This window comes from Bos indicus x Bos taurus, chromosome 19, assembly GCF_003369695.1.
Source record: "Bos indicus x Bos taurus breed Angus x Brahman F1 hybrid chromosome 19, Bos_hybrid_MaternalHap_v2.0, whole genome shotgun sequence".
Taxonomy (NCBI): Eukaryota; Metazoa; Chordata; class Mammalia; order Artiodactyla; family Bovidae; genus Bos; species Bos indicus x Bos taurus.
In genome coordinates this window covers 56,922,017-56,937,787 of record NC_040094.1, presented here as the reverse complement: position 1 = coordinate 56,937,787, position 15,771 = coordinate 56,922,017, and the positions used below count along the sequence as shown (strand labels likewise).

The following is a 15,771-nucleotide window of genomic DNA, read 5'->3' as shown; positions in this document are numbered from 1 at the left end:
TACTTTGGCCACCTCATACAAAGAGTTAACTCATTGGAAAAGACTCTGATGCTGGGAGGGATTGGGGGCAGGAGGAGAAGGGGACGACAGAGGATGAGATGGCTGGATGGCATCACTGACTCGATGGATGTGAGTCTGGGTGAACTCCGGGAGTTGGTGATGGACAGGGAGGCCTGGCGTGCTGCGATTCATGGGGTCGCAAAGAGTCAGACACGACTGAGCGACTGAACTGAACTGAACTGAACTTGGGCTGAGTTAGTTGCATTCCAAAGCAGAGCCCAGAAGCTCCCAGGGCAGGTGAGGATGGAAGGCCTGAGGTTATGTGTGTGCAATGGGGTCACAGGTTCAGAGTGCCAGCCCACACAGGTCAACGAGAGTGGCTCAATTCTACACGGGTCTCTTCAAGCCAGGGTGGATAGATTTAGCAAATAAAAAGCAGAGGACTCCCTGAACTTCAAACAATTTTTCTAGTACATTTTATGCAACATGTTATCAGAGCCCCTGGCAGAACTCTCTATTTTTCTCCTGTCCTGGAAGGGAGAGATGACCCCTGCACTTGTCAGGATGGAAAACTTTTCAAGGGAACTCAGTCCGCTGCTCTTGCCTGGTGTAGGGCCCTCCTCTCTGCATCGTCACCTGTTGAGTCCATCCCAGGGATGGAGAGCTTCCCACCCCCAGATACAACCTGTGAACCCTAAAGTGGGTCAGGCTTAGCACTCCCAGGTAGCCCAACAGGGCAGAGGGCAGCAGGATTGTTCTGGGCCTCAGGCTCCTTGCTCTGTTCGCCTGGCCGACCAAGCACAACCTTCTCAGCCGCTGCGTCACACCTTGGCTCCTTCTGTTGGCGACTCCTGGTCCACCCCTGGACCACTGTCAGGAAGTCTTTTCTGGCCTGGCCTTTAATCTTAACCAGGCGTGACTGGTTTTGGCCCACACTCTTAGCTCTTGCCTCACAAACGTATGAGGAAGCCCTCCTGACCCAAGGGCATCAGCCCTTTGGGGTGGTCCCCTTCCCTTCTCCCCCTGGCAGACAGATGCGACGGGGTGGACCCCACCTCAGCACTCAGAGACCTCCCCCAGGCAGACAGTCCAACATCAGCCAGTTCTTGGAGCACAGCCATTCTCTTATCAGACAGCATCAAGCTTCGCAGGTGGGGTTTTCCCTGAGAGCCCTCCTTTGGACCCCTCGGACCCTGGGATGTCTTCTGATCACCCAGAGGGCCCCATGTTGTCAGGTCGGGGCCCCTAGGCACTGTAACTCACTCAGAGCAGCCTGGGGTCTCTTCCTCCCCGCTCCCAGGGCTGTGTGTCCTCCCTTCTGGGTGTGGGGGAGCTGCCTCACCTCTGCTCCCGGCTAACTGACTCTTGTGCAACCTCCATCCCACCCTGGCACACTCAGCTCGTGCAGGCCTTGGCCTGTCCTCCGCTGCAGGATCAGGCCTGCCTCTCTCCTCCCGTCCTTGCCCAGGTGGCCAGGGCAGCCTTGGCGAGTGTCCAAATGTCTCCACTTTTAAAATATTTTTTATTTATTGTTTTGGTTGTGCCGGGTCTTCATGGGGGCATGCGGGGTGATCGGTCTTTATCGTGGCGCATGGGATCTTTTCAGTTGTGGCCTGTGGGATCTGGGGCTTCCCTGGTGGCTCAGCGGTAGAGAATCCACCTGCCAATGCGGGAGATCTGGGTTCAGTCCCTGGGTCAGGAAGATCCCCTGGAGGAGGAAATGGCAACCCACGCCTGTTTTCTTGCCTGGGAAATCCCATGGACAGAAGAGCCTCGAGGGCTACAGTCCACGGGGTTGCAAAAGACTTAGACACAACTTCGCTGCTCAGCAACAACGTGTGGGATCTAGTTCTTGGACCAAGGATTGAACCCGGGTCCCCTGCATTGGGAGAGCAAAGTCTTCGCCCCTGGGCCACCAGGGAAGTCCCCAGTGTTTCCACTTTGGATTTCCCAACAGAGCATTTGGGGTTTGGTTGGGGACGGTGAGGCACAGGTGGTGAGGGCACTCTTGGCTCTGGAGCCAGACTCGCACAGACGCACGTGAACGTAGGACCTTTACCAATGGGTCAAGCTGACACTAAGGGTGACTTGAGTCTAGTGTGTCTCTGCCACTCAACTTAGCGAGGAACCCCGTGGAGCCCTGGTGACACTTCTCTAAGCCAGTCACACCCAGGTTCTCAGGGCTTGGCCCGTGGCTGGGCATCAACAGTTGCTTGCTCCCTGCCTTGTTCCCCCCACTCCTGGGTGCAGTTCAGGGGCCGCGCGACGGTCCTGGGGCATCCAAGACCAGGACCAGGCCAGAAGCTCTGAGGCACTCTCCCTGCCCTAGGACCCATCGGGCCCATGAAGAAGGTGCTGGTGGACAGCCCCAAGAAGCGGACGCTGCTCATCGAGAACCTGCGCGAGTCCCAGCCATACCGCTACACGGTCAAGGCTCGCAACGGGGCAGGCTGGGGGCCTGAGCGGGAGGCCATCATCAACCTGGCCACCCAGCCCAAGCGACCCATGTCCAGTGAGCAGGGGGCAGGGAGGCACAGGGCGGACAGGGGCGGGCAGGGGCCCGAGGTCGGGCCCTGGCTCACCCCTCCCCCCACCCCGCAGTCCCCATCATCCCTGACATCCCCATCGTGGACGCCCAGAGTGGGGAGGACTATGAGAGCTTCCTCATGTACAGCGATGATGTGCTCCGCTCTCCAGCCGGCAGCCAGAGGCCCAGCGTCTCTGATGACACCGGTGAGTGGTCTGGGGATCCCGGCGAGGATGGTGGGGATCCTGGGTAGAGGGTGGGGCTGTCGCTGGTGTCCAGAGACAGCAAAGGGGCCAGGACCACTGGGCATGAAGATCAAGACTGAAAGTCCCCTCTCTGCAAAATCAACGATTTGACAGGCACCATTCTGGCTCTGGGTACAGAGGGGACAAAGTGGACGTGGCTCATAGGCTGGTGTGCACGTCTCTGTGTGAGGACAGACAGACAGACATGGGCTTGGGGCACATGCACACGGGCTCGTGCGCATGAGACTGGAAACAGTTGTGAGTGTGGAAGGCTCACCAGCTCACCAGCTGTGCCATGGAGTCAGGACACCCAAGACACCTCCCAGGGACAGGGCTACAGGCGAGGAGGCAAGCCTGGTCCAGGAGCCCCAGAACAGCCACTGGCTTGGGGGCCCCCAGTGCAGTGCTCCTTGCACTGGCCCTGCTCCACTTCCCTCTTGGATTCCTGTACATTGTGATGCAAAGAGCCCTCGACTGGGACTCCTGGGGTCTGTTTTAGCTCTGGCTTCACTGCAGGATGGCTTCCCTTGTAGCTCAGTTGGTAAAGAGTCTGCCTGCAATGCTGGAGACCTGGGTTCAATTCCTGGGTTGGAAAGATCCCCTGGAGAAGGAAATGGCAATCCACTTCAGTATTCTGGCCGGGAGAATCCCATGGACAGAGGAGCCTGGGAGGCTACAGTCCATGGGGTCCATGGGGCAAGAGTCGGACAGGACTTAGTGACTAAGCCACCACTGTGGGAATTCAGATGAATCACGTACATTCTCTGCCTCGGTTTTCTGATCTGTGAAATGGGATACCAGTCATAATAGGCTGAGTGAAAATCCACCAGGATTTGTATTTCCTTTTCATATAATTTATTTTTGGCTGTGCTGGGTCTTCATTGCTATGCAGGCTTCTCATAGCGGTGGCTTCTCTTACTGCGGTGCAAGACGGGCTCTAGGGCTTAGTAGTTGCAACTCCCGGCCTCTAGAGCACAGGCTCGGTAGTTCTGACCTGTAGGCTTAGTTACTCCGCGGCATGTGGGATCTTCCCGGTTCAGTTCAGTTCAGTTCAGTTCGGTTCAGTCACAGACCAGAGATCAAACCTGTTTTTCCCGCATTGGCAGATAGATTCTTTACCACTGAGCCACCAGGGAAGCCCCAGAATTTGTATTTTCTTCCTTCCTTACCTACATCAGGTTTCCATGGAGTCAAGCTAGGGTTCAGGGGTCTTGAGGGTTTTGAGGGTCTGGGGTAGAGAGCAGCTGGTATGAATCAGGTTCCTCGGCTTGTCGGCACTACACAGATCTACTCCGGCTGCTGGAACTCGCTGGGGAGTTCCCGGGAGGCAGGCCTGGGAGACATCACTCGCTCCCTCATCCAGACGGGAAGCAGGCTCAGAGCAGAGGCCTCACGGCTCGCGGCAGAGCCAGGACTCTGGTCCAGGGGGTCTTCCCTCGCCAGCTGCGGCCCAAGCCGCCCTATAACACCTCCGGGCTGAGGGTCCCGCCTGCCGCCGGGTTCCCCCGCCGCCGCACACCCAGATCGCATGTGCCGGGGGACCACTGGCTTCTTCTCCGCGCCCCTGGCGCCCCCTGGCGGTGCCAACGCGGCCCTTCGTTGTTCCTAAGGCTGCGGCTGGAAGTTCGAGCCCCTGCTGGGGGAGGAGCTGGACCTGAGGCGCGTCACGTGGCGGCTGCCCCCGGAGCTCATCCCGCGCCTGTCCGCCGGCAGCCGGCGCTCCTCCGACTCCGGGCCCCCGGGAGACGGCGCCGCCGATGGGGCCGATGGGGGCACGCGGGGCGCCAGCGGGGAGGGAGGTGACCGGCACGCCCCCACCCGCACCCACCTCGGCTCCAGCCAGAGCCCACCGCGGCCAGGCTGCCTTGCCCGGTGACCCCAGAGCCAGGGGACCCCAGGGCAGGCGTGTGGGCTCTCCCCAGGGCGGGGCCGACTGCTGGGGCTGCGAGGCCCCGGCGGAGGTCGGGTCCGTGGGGGCCTCCTGCCAGGCCAGGGGACCTGTGTTCCAGAAGCCTGCGGGGGTTGGTTGGGCCGTGGACTCCTCCAGGGGCCTCTGTCCCTGGTGGGCAGAGGGAGGCTGGGTGTTTTGATGCCAGGGGGGCCCCGGAAGGTAGGTAGGTAGGTAACCCCCGGAATTCCCAGGGCTGCGGCAGCCCGCCCCTCGGGGCTCCGGGGTCTGCGGCCGGGCCTGTGGGAGTGACCCTGCTCTGTCCCCGCAGAGCACCTGGTGAACGGGCGGATGGACTTTGCCTTCCCGGGCAGCGCCAACTCCCTGCACAGGATGACCGTGAGCACCGCGGCCCACGGCGCCCACCTGAGCCCGCAGTTGTCCCACCGCGTGCTGAGCACCTCGTCCACCCTCACGCGGGACTACCACTCGCTGACCCGCACGGAGCACTCGCACTCCGCCACGCTGCCCAGGGACTACTCCACCCTCACCTCCCTCTCCTCCCAGAGTGAGTGCCGCCTCCTCCCCGGCCCTCCGGCCAATCGTTCCTCTTCCAGCTCCTGGAGGCGGGGCGGGGGCTGCTGCCCTCCGCCCAACACGCACACCCGCCCCGCCCCAGCTCACTTGTGTTTTGTCCTGCCCTAGGCCTCCCTCCCATCTGGGAACACGGGAGGAGCAGGCTTCCGCTGTCCTGGGCCCTGGGGTCCCGGAGTCGGGCTCAGATGAAGGGAGCCCCCCGCTCCGGGGACTTGAGAGACTCTATAATCCTGGCTGGGCAGCCAGCAGCGCCCTCTTGGGGCCCAGGTAGTACAGAGGTGGCAGTCCTGCGTCTCCATGGCCGTCCCGCTCCATGTCACCATCCATCCACCATCAGCACTGCCCGCGCCTTCGCACCCTCCATTCCATCCACATCCACGCTGGTGCCTAAAGCGGCCTGTCCTCCCGGGGTGCTGGGCTGGGGCCAGCTGAGGAGGGTGGGGGGCCGGGTACTCAAGCAGACCCCGCACTCACCCTGAGTGCGGTGGGGAGGCGCCGGGCGGCCTAGAGAGGGTGCTGCAGGGCCGAGTGGGCTGCCCGACCAGCAGTCAGGGAGGTGCAGCTGAGAACCAGGGACTACTGCCCAGATAACCCCGCCGCGGGCTGACTGAGGCGCCCCCTGTCTGCAGGCTCCCGCTTGGCTGCGGGTGTGCCCAACACACCCACCCGCCTGGTGTTCTCCGCCCTTGGACCCACGTCTCTGAAAGTGAGCTGGCAGGAGCCGCAGTGTGAGCGTGCGCTGCAGGGCTACAGTGTGGAGTACCAGCTGCTGAACGGCGGTGAGGCCTGGCTGCTGGTGGGCTGACATACAGGGACTCGGGCTGTCCGGAACCCAGCCGAGCCGCTTGACCACTGATGTCCCCCGCTGCCACCCCCTGCCTCTCTGAGAGGGCCTTTCCCTTCTGAGTCCCCCAGTGTCCCCTTCACTGCATCCCCTCTTCCACTGCGTCCTCACCCATCTCCCTGGGCCTCTCTCCTGATCACTTCCCCTGCGAGGTTTTGCTTAGGGACCCAGGGTCTCTCTGCTGGGCTATGAGAAGTGGCCCTTCTCTGAGCAGGCATGACCTGGGCCCATAAACAGCCATCATACACAGATGGGATTTCAGACTCCACTCACTCCTTGTATGGTGCACAGCCTGAACCACCAGCCACACCACACAAGGCCGCCCCGACCTGCACCCCAACCACAGCTGGTCCTGTCTGGGCTAGGACCAGGTCTGGGCTGCGGCCTAGGGGAGGGGCGAGATCAGGCCAGGGGCTAGGGATGAGGAATGAGGCTGCTCCATGGTCTGCCTCCGTCCCCCACCCAGGTGAGCTGTATCGCCTCAACATCCCCAACCCCAGCCAGACCTCGGTGGTGGTAGAGGACCTCCTGCCCAACCACTCCTACGTGTTCCGTGTGCGGGCCCAGAGCCAGGAGGGCTGGGGCCCGGAGCGTGAGGGTGTCATCACCATTGAGTCACAGGTGCACCCGCAGAGCCCGCTCTGCCCCCTGCCAGGTGAGTTGCCACCCCCACCCCCACAGGTGCCCCCACCTGGCCCTCAGATACCCACCTGTCCCCTGACAAACTTCCTCTGCTGCCCCCAGGCTCCGCCTTCACTTTGAGCACGCCCAGCGCCCCGGGCCCGCTGGTGTTCACTGCCCTGAGCCCCGACTCGCTGCAGCTGAGCTGGGAGCGGCCCCGCAGGCCGGATGGCGACATTCTGGGCTACCTGGTGACGTGTGAGATGGCCCACGGAGGAGGTCCTGCCTGCCCCGGGTTGGGGGGCGGAGGGGGAGGGGTAGAGAGGGAGCCGCAGAGGCTGAAAGGCATCTTTCCTGCACAGAGCCAGCCACTACGTTCCTGGTTGACGGCGACAGCCCTGAGAGCCGGCTGACCGTGCCTGGCCTCAGCGAGAACGTGCCCTACAAGTTCAAGGTGCAGGCCAAGACCACCCAAGGCTTCGGGCCGGAGCGAGAGGGAATCATCACCATCGAGTCCCAGGATGGAGGCAGGCTTCTTTGCCCCTTCCCCAGCCCTACCCCTTCTCTGGCCACGCCTTCTCCTGGCACCATCCTCTAACTGTGCCCCCACCCACCCTCTCCAGGACCCTTTCCACAGCTGGGCGGCCACTTGGGGCTCTTCCAGCACCCAGCGTCAGGGGAATACAGCAGCATCACCACCCACTCCAGCACCACTGAACCCTTCCTACTGGGTGAGTTGCCTGGTGGGGGCTCCTGGCTCTCCCCAGGAAACACAGAGCTAACAGAGGAAGGGGTGGGGGGGGCAGTCAGGACCCAGGGGTGGGTCCTTCAACACTTCTTCCCCTGCAGATGGACTGACCCTGGGCTCCCAGCATCTGGAAGCAAGTGGCTCCCTCACCCGGCATGTGACACAGGAGTTTGTGAGCCGGACTCTGACCACCAGTGGGACCCTCAGCACCCACGTGGACCAACAGTTCTTCCAGACCTGAGCGCCCCCCTCAACACACACACCCCGCCCCGCCCCCTCCCCATGTGCTGCCTCAGCTACTCCATCCTTGGACCCCTGGTGGCCCACCCCAGCCGCATGCTGATCACAAGGCCGCTGCCTCTGGCCACAGCACAGGGGCTCAGTGTCCTCTGGACAGCGTGGAGGGGGCAGAGGTCCCAGAAGGCCCTTCTGGCTGCCCCCCTGCCCCAGGCCCCAGCCCCTTTGTAACCAAAGAGCTGGACCCAGCATGACAAGGGCCTGGCTTTGTTCTGCTATAATAAAGGATTTCGCTGCTGCTTGGCTCTGCCCTGACCATGTTTCTAGGCCCCGTCCAGAGCAGGGAGCAGTTCTCACACACCCCTTTTCTGATGCCCCAGCACACATCCACCTCTTGAGGTAGGCGGGCGTCAGAGTCAGAGATACAAGTTTATTGAGCACCCAGACAGGAGGGGAGGCCCGCCATGTGCTGTCCTGCGAGGGCCTCAGAAGCGCAGCACCTTGGCGCCATCAGCCGCCTGGGAGAGGTAGAAGGTGGCCGTCCCACGGTACTGTTCCTGTTAGTGGACGGGGGTCTGAGCTCAGGGCTGCCCTGGGAGCCCATCTCTCCTGCTCCCCCGCCCTGCCCTCCCCACCCCGACTCCAGCACTGCCAACCTGGATGTGCTGCATCACCCGAGGAGCGGCAGAGGCCTCCAGCAGGGTCACCGTGCAGCCCCCGAAGCCACCGCCTGTCATGCGGCTGCCATAAACCCCAGGAGCAGAGAGCGCGGCCTCCACCAGCTGATCCAGCTCCGGGCAGCTCACCTCATAGTCGTCTCTGCGGAGAGAATACGGAGCCTGGAGCCGGCCCCAGCTGCAACACATGTGCTTGCGGGGTGTCAGGCACCCAGGGGCCTCACCTGAGCGAGTGGTGACTCTCCACCATGAGGCGGCCGAAGGCTCTGTAGTCGCCGCGGCGCAGGGCGGCCGCCGCCTGGGCCGTTCGCTGGATCTCGCCCACCACGTGCCGCGCCCGCCGGAAGGCCTCCGTGCTCATCAGGTCCCGGCCAGCTGGGGAGGAAAGGGGCTCAGCAGACCCGCCACCCACGGCCTCTGGGCCCCTGTGGACTCCAGGCCGCTGGCCCCGGGGCATCTCCACTCTGGTTCTGACGAAGCTGTGGGTAGAACCTCGGGTTGGGGAGCAAGGTTTCAGACCTCGCCTCCTCGATTATAAAAGGGGGTACCCAGGACGTCCCTGGGGGTCTAGTGGTTAAGACCCCCTGCAAGTTTCCACTGTGGGGAGCATGGGTTCAGTCCCTGGTTGGGGAACTAAGATCCCACGTGCTGGGCAGTGTGGCCAAAAAAGGGGGCATGACCCACCTCATTTGGGATGTGGGGAGAACTCAGTGAGGCAGACACATGCAGAGCTCCCAGTGTGCCTGGCACACAGTGGGTACTCAATAAACAGCTGTTTGAGCCCCATACTCTGCTTCCCTGGCGAATGGGACACTGCTGCCTTCCAGAGGCCAAGACAGAACAGAAAGGACAAGTCCTGCTGGTGTTTTTGCTGGACTAACAGTGAAACCTCCAAAGGCCAGGAATCCAGAACTGGGGTACAGTGCAGGCCTGCCTGGGACACCCCAGGGAACCAGCAGGCTGTCCAACTGGCTAACGCTGAAGCAGGCACAGCCAGCCGAGTCACTAAGGGCAGCCCTGAACACCGAGGAGACTTCGCAACTTAATTCCAGGTGCCAGTGAGATTCTGGAGCCGGGGAGGGACAGAGCTGAGCTCTAGTTGACAAAAGTGACCGCCTTGGGCAGGGGCCCCGCTGGGAGAGGTGGGTGCCAGGAGTCCAGCTGGTGGTTGTTAAACGTCAGAGACCAGGAGGGGCCCGATGTGGGGAGGAAGGGGAGGAGGAAGAACAGGTCAGAGACCCGAGGGGGCAGGGGGCCAGGAAGCACTCAGGGGTGACTCTGAAGTTTCAAACAGGAGCGACAAGGGTGAGGAAATAACAATGCCAAGTCAGAGGAGAGGTGCCCAGAAGGATGAGTTCTGCCAGGGCCAGGTGAAGGCTCCAGGACCCCGGGTGGGAATGGGGGGGCGGACTCCCATCTGAGTCCTCAGTGAGGCAGTGGTGGCTGGAGTTGAGCTGGGGACAAAGCCTGGGGCAGGCCCAGGAGGAGGAACAGGGCTCTGACCAAGCAGATCCAGCACTGAGGGGGTGGAGAGGACAGCCCCCAGGTTTCTGCGGGGAGCCCCTGGGAGAGCTGTCAAACCAGGTGGCATGGGAGACCGGCTGTTGGATTCAGAGGATTCAGAAATGAGTAGAGAGGAGAAAGGGCTTTCCAGGTGGCATGAGTGGTAAAGAACCTGCCTGCCAATGCAGGAGACGAGGGTTCGATCCCTGGGTCGGGAAGATCCCCTGGAGGAGGAAATGGCAACCCACTCCAGTATTCTTGCCTGGAGAATCCCATGGACAGAGGAGCCTGGTGGGCTACAGTTCATGGGGTTGCAAAGAGTCGGACATGACTGAAGTGACTCAGCATGCACACAGAGGAGAAAATGGGGGTCGTGAACATCGGGGACCCTTCCCAGAGGACTGGCATAGGAAGGAGACTCCATTTGAGGATGCTAGAAGACTGGGCATGTTTAAAAGCAGGTGGGGAGCAGGTGGAGGACAGAAAGGCAGGCAGAGAGAAGCACGGTTCCTGAGGGAGATGGAAGCCTCCAGGGCTGGGGCGTGGGGGGCGAATGGAAGGGCCGAGGAGGAGGGGAGAAACGCCACAAGTGCTCAAGGGCAAAAAGCTCAACCACCGTGACCTGCACAGAGCAGGTGGCCTAAAGGTGACGGTTCACCAAGGACAAGATGGTCCCTGAAATGGGCCCCACGCTGCCAGGGAGGGCAGCTCCTAAGGCCAGCAGCCTGGCCCCGAAGGGAGGAGGACGAGCTGATCTGCCTGGATCAAGTCTTAGCCCTGCCACTCACTGTACATCCCATCACAAAAAAAGGGACTCCCCTGATGGTGCAGCGGATGAGACTCCACCTGCCAGTGCTGGGGCCAGGGTTTGATTCCTGGTCTGGGAGCATCCCACGTGCTATGGAGCAACTGAGCCCGTGCTCCAGTTACTGAGCCCAAGCTACGGAGCCCAGGAGCTGCAACTGCCGAAGCACTCGTGCCTAGAACCACCTCAGTGAGAAGCCTGAGCACGGCAACCAAGAGCAGCCCCGGATCGCCGCAACTAGAGAAAGCTCATGCAAAGCAACAGAGACCCAGGGCGGTCAAAAATAATAAATAGATAAAGACTTTTTAAAGATGAGTGTAGTATCTGTCCTACAGACTTGTGAGAGAATTCAATGAGTTAATGTGTACATGACCTTTAAACTGTTCAACAGACTACCTTCCTGGCCATGTCTATCTGGAAACTTAAAAATACATGTTATCTTTTGATCCTGTGATCCTACTCCAAACAATCTAATCCTGAGAAAACAAATAATTATGTATAAAAACATCCCTCGTGGTGTTAGATGTGATTATCAGAAACTGGTTAAGTAAATTGACACCTATATGCTGAAATGCTACAGCAGCTTTAAAAAGCCATGTTGATGGGGACTTCCCTGGTGGTCTAGTGGCTAAGACTCCGTGCTCACAATGCAGGGGGCCTGGAACCAATGAATGTTCCCTGGCCAGGGAACTATTAATAGACCTCACATGCTGCAACCAAAGATTCCACAGGCTGAAACTAAGGCCCCAGGCAGCCAAAAAAAATTGCTTCCAGTGGGAGGGTCTGGGGAAGGGGTGGCAGGCACCATGTGGGACCTCAAAGGTGGCAAGAAGCAGCCCCTGATGCATTCCAAGAAGCAAGCCAAGGAGATGGGACGAGGAAGATAAGGCATTCAAACACAAACAGGAGGAGGAGCTAAAAGCCAAAGCCGAAAGGCCCCCTGCCCACAGGAGGAATTAAGAAAATCTGGCCAAAAAATGTTCCTTGTGCCTGAGGCAATGATGATTCTTACTTCCATTCCTGTTTAAACATCTGGACTCCCTGCCATTAACATCTGTTGCCACCTACAGCTACAACGAAGTGTCGTCTTGAAAACTTTTGTAAACTTTTTGTAAACTTTTGGGGTCGGGGGGAAGCCATGGTGATGACCGGCCTTTTCTGGTATAGGAAGTGTTCTGAGAGAGTTCAGGGCAATAAAAGGGCAGATAGCAACACTGTATTTGCTCAACTTTGAAAATACAGATGATGAAACCAACACAACAGTGTAAATCAACCGTAATTCGATAAAAAATCTTTAAGTACTTTTAAAAAAGAAAATACAGGTACAGAAAACCACTAAAGGAAATACATTAAAATGCTAATAGTAGAACTTCCCTGGTGGTCCAGCGGTTAAGAATCCGCCTGGCGATGCAGGGGACACGGGTTCTATCCCTGGTTCAGGAAGATTCCACATGCCAGGGAACAACCAAGCCTGTGCGCTTGGTTGCACAGGGTTGAGCCTACTGAGCCCATGGGCTGCAACTACGGAAGCCCGTGTGCCTGGAGCCCGTGTTCCACAAGAGAAGCCCGCACCTCACAAGGAAGCAGCCCCTGCTCACCGGAACAAGAGAAAGCCTGCCCACATCAGCAAAGACCCAGTGCAGCCAAAAAAAAGCTTAGTGGCTATCTCTGGGTAGTGATCTTATCGCTTGTTATTTTCTTCTTTGTCCTTTTCTGTATTTTCCACAGTGCACATTAAATTCTTAGATTATAAAAAACGATATTGAGGTATCAAGCATTCCTACATTAGCCAGGTCAGGAGGCCCCGCCCCACTCCGCCCAGCCCCGCCCCACCCCACTCAGCAGCCCCAGCAGTCTCCAGGACAGAGCTTACACAGCCAGCCCTCACCCTCCACTCACCCTCCAGCTCCTCCAGCTGTACCTCCCGAAGGCTCTCCTTGCCCAGCGCCCGGGCCACCTCTTCACACTGGCGCCGCCGCAGGGGATACTCGCTGGAGCCCAGTGAGTGGCGAACGTTGGAGTTGGTGATGAGCACGGCCAGCTTGGGGTCCGACAGCGGCACCAGGCTTGTCTCCAGGGACCTGGGGCGGAGATGGAGGGGGGGGGGGCGGCAATGACAAGGCCGGGCGTCTGCTGGCCACGCAGCCTCCATCCAGGAGCTCCTATGAGGTGGGAGGTCCAAGGGGAGCCCCTGACCTGCAGTCAATGAGCAGCGCGTGGCCTCTCTGCCCCAGCAGTGCGATGAGCTGGTCCATGATGCCACAGGGCACCCCTGCGAAGCTGTGCTCGGCCCGCTGACACACCTGGGCCCGGGCAGCTATTGTCCCCGAGTCTGCGGCACAGGGCGAGGTGGGGAGGCTGGGGCCCAGGAGGGGACACTAGGGGTTCGCGGGTGGGAGCAGCAGTAGCTCCAGGGACGTTCCAGGGAGATTCACCACCTACCCCGCCAAGGCCACAGTTGGGGTGGGAAGCTCTGATCACAGGACCTCGGGGAAGGAGGGCTGGGTGGGGGCTGGGAGGTACCTGGGCAGAGCTGCTGTAGGAAAGTATATGTGGCCACTTCCAGGGACGCCGAGCTGGACAGCCCACCCCCCAGGGGCACAGAGCTGACCACCACTGCGCTGAAGCCAGGGAGGGGGGCAGCTGCAGGGTAAAGAATGGATGACGGTAAGACGGGCCACCAGGGAGGGTGAACACAAGAAGGGAATGTGTTCTGGTGCAAAGGGAGGCAACTGCCAGGCAGCTGCTGCTGGGGGAATGTGTCTCAATTGTCAGAGGTCACCAACCTGCTGGGCCAAGGGGTCCGCTGCCCTCAACCCGCCCACCCTGAGGGTCCTGAGACAGTCTCCCAGTTCTCAGAATTCAGGGCTCTGGAGACCAACACTTTGGGGTTTGAACCCTGGCTCCTCCATCGTGGGATGGGCAACCCAGGGCTAGTTCTGGAACCTCTGGGGGCATCAGTCTCCTCACCTGCCCACTGAGGAATCTCTACTCTGCACGCCTACCCCGAAGTGGATCAGATGAGCTAATGGGCTTTGTGGCTGAGGCAGGAATCTGACCCAGCCCGGGGCCCCATACCTGGGTAGTGCTGAATCACTCCCTTGACATAGTTGGCCCAGTGAGGGGTCCCAGGCTCCAGTGGCCGCTGGCTTGTGGGCAGAGGAAACTGCAGCCGCCGGGGCTCATCAGCATCCTCAGAGGTAGTGAGGAGGGAAACAAGCCCATCCACGCGGGGGCTGCCCACCAGCACTGTCACAAGCTCCAGGGCCTGGCAGGAGAAACAAAAGTATGCAAAACTCCCAACACCAGGGCGCCTGGGACAGACCGGCAGCTGACCTCCAGGCTCCAGGTGAAGGGAATGGGGAGTGTCCCAGGGAAGAGCCGACGGCTCATCAGGCCTTGGTGGGGCTTGAGTCCTGCCCCAGGGGAAGAAGGGTCAGTGCTTGGGGAGTGCAGACCTGAACTCTGCCCTGAGCGTGGGCTCCTGGCTGTGACGCAAGAGGGAGAGAGAGAGTTCAACAGTGAAAAAACAACACAACTCCTTTTGGCGCTTCCCCATTTGGAGGCAACCTCAGAGGCACTGTACTCACTCAACTTGCCAGGCTGCAACCGAGGGATGGACACGGCCCCAGGCTAAGGCAGTCCAATCGCCCCTGTGGGACCTTGGGCAGATCACTAGCCGTCTCTGAGCCCCCTCTGCGAATTGAACGGGCTGGACCAGGAAGCTTAGGGCTTTACTTCGCCCGGATCTACCCCTACGACCCCCCTTCCGCATTCCCCCACACCGTGAGGAGGCTCCCAGGGAGCCTGGCGAGTGAGATGGCGAGGATCCGCGGTCCACAGCCTACTTCCTCGAGGATTCTCGCCTTCCTGCCTCCCGATGTGGGAAATGCCCCGTCCGAGGGCCTCCCTACGTGCTCGGGCCCCACACGCGGCGGGAGTGAAAGTTCAGAGCGGCCCGCGCAACGGTGCACGCGGAACGCGGGCGCCTCCCGCCCAGCCCCTCACCATGGGCAACACCAGGCCCCGGTTGTAGTCCGTGTGTTCCCCGATGAGGTTGACGCGGCCCGGGGCCGACACGGCTAGCTCGGGCTCAGCTCCGAACTCCTCCAGGAAGGCTCTCCGGGCCTTGGCCAGCAGCTCCCCGGCCTGGGGCTGCTCCGAAGCGGCCATGACGCTCTCCCGGCGGCTCCGCCGGGTGCAGTCCGGTAGGCGCGGGATGCTGGGGCGGGGCCGCGCGGCGTCGGCTCACAGTAGCTGGTCGCGCCGCCCAAAACCGGGCCGCACTGGCCCCGCCCCGCCCGCCGCGCCGGCCCAATCCACCGGCCGCGGGCGAGGGGGCGGGCTGGCGGCGGGCTTCGGGAAGGATCGCTGGGAGCCCACCGCGGCGGGGATTGGCCGGACCGGGAGATCTGAGCTGCCCTTCCTTGGCCTCTGTGTCACACCCATCCACCCAGCCGTCTACCTCGGCCAGAGCTACAGAGCTGGCCTCCAGCACACCTGGGTCTCCCAAAGGGCTCTCCCAGGTCCCAAAGTCCTGCAGAGGTCACCAACCCCTGATCAGGAATCTCTAAGAGGGTGGCCAGACAATCAGCATAGAGATAAGGACTGCCCGAGTTTGGTGGAGTCCCTTCTATAGGCTCCTTTCCTAGAGTGGACCCGCTGTCCCAGCTCCTAGCAATGGAGCAGTGAGGAGGGTGGTAGTGGGCATGGATGGGCCCAACTGCCAAGGCAGGTGCTTCCTCAGTCAGGAACGTTGGTCCCAGAGTCTGGTGTTCTGAATGTGACATCTCCTCTCTCACCAACCTGCATCCTAAACCTTCAAGCCTGTCCACAGTTGGCCACCCCATAGAAACCTTGGAAGGGAAAGGCTGAAATATAAGCAGACTGAAATTAGGGAGGGGAGCTTTGTGGAGGGCTGTGGCCTGGGCTGTAGCTGGGGATCTGATCAGAAGTTGCCCCAGGAGCATTCAAAAGTGAGCTTTGAAAACTCCTAGAAGTAAACCTAAGGGTAAACCTTTGGGACATTGGCTTAGTCAATGGTTGTTTAGACGTGACTCCAGAGCACAAGCAACAAAA

The 15,771-nt window shown here is 60.5% G+C and overlaps 2 protein-coding genes across 5 annotated transcripts in view; one reads left to right on the top strand and one right to left on the bottom strand.

Moving 5' to 3' along the window:
• The window catches only part of ITGB4 (integrin subunit beta 4), a 32,443-nt gene extending 24,433 nt beyond the window's left edge, over window positions 1-8,010 (top strand). The window contains exons 31-41 of one of the 4 annotated variants that reach the window (XM_027518704.1): window positions 2,330-2,512; window positions 2,602-2,733; window positions 4,383-4,571; window positions 4,992-5,228; window positions 5,366-5,524; window positions 5,887-6,036; window positions 6,568-6,756; window positions 6,846-7,001; window positions 7,085-7,249; window positions 7,346-7,453; window positions 7,572-8,010. In XM_027518704.1, the coding sequence (XP_027374505.1) occupies window positions 2,330-2,512; window positions 2,602-2,733; window positions 4,383-4,571; window positions 4,992-5,228; window positions 5,366-5,524; window positions 5,887-6,036; window positions 6,568-6,756; window positions 6,846-7,001; window positions 7,085-7,249; window positions 7,346-7,453; window positions 7,572-7,711 (1,808 nt within the window). In that variant the 3' untranslated portion in view covers window positions 7,712-8,010. The remainder of the gene's footprint in view (window positions 1-2,329; window positions 2,513-2,601; window positions 2,734-4,382; window positions 4,572-4,991; window positions 5,229-5,365; window positions 5,525-5,886; window positions 6,037-6,567; window positions 6,757-6,845; window positions 7,002-7,084; window positions 7,250-7,345; window positions 7,454-7,571) is intronic. The other 3 variants (XM_027518706.1, XM_027518707.1, XM_027518708.1) reach the window with 3 other exon arrangements.
• Window positions 8,011-8,117: 107 nt separating this feature from the next.
• Window positions 8,118-14,936, bottom strand: GALK1 (galactokinase 1). Its single transcript, XM_027518709.1, has 8 exons — window positions 14,701-14,936; window positions 13,771-13,960; window positions 13,216-13,335; window positions 12,889-13,024; window positions 12,592-12,773; window positions 8,609-8,759; window positions 8,364-8,526; window positions 8,118-8,264 (listed from the first exon to the last, which is right to left on the bottom strand). Exons 1-8 carry the CDS (start codon window positions 14,863-14,865, stop codon window positions 8,193-8,195), a joined length of 1,179 nt encoding a protein of 392 aa, XP_027374510.1. The 5' UTR covers window positions 14,866-14,936; the 3' UTR covers window positions 8,118-8,192.
• Between the last annotated feature and the right edge of the window lie 835 nt (window positions 14,937-15,771).

Coding starts and splice junctions, on each gene's coding strand:
- GALK1 (XM_027518709.1), bottom strand. CDS start 14,865: ATGGCCGCTTCGGAGCAGCCCCAGGCCGGGGAGCTGCTGGCCAAGGCC. Junction 13,961..14,700: donor GGGGCCTGGTGTTGCCCATG/GTGAGGGGCTGG, acceptor TTCTCCTGCCAG/GCCCTGGAGCTTGTGACAGT. Junction 8,265..8,363: donor GGGTGATGCAGCACATCCAG/GTTGGCAGTGCT, acceptor GTCCACTAACAG/GAACAGTACCGTGGGACGGC.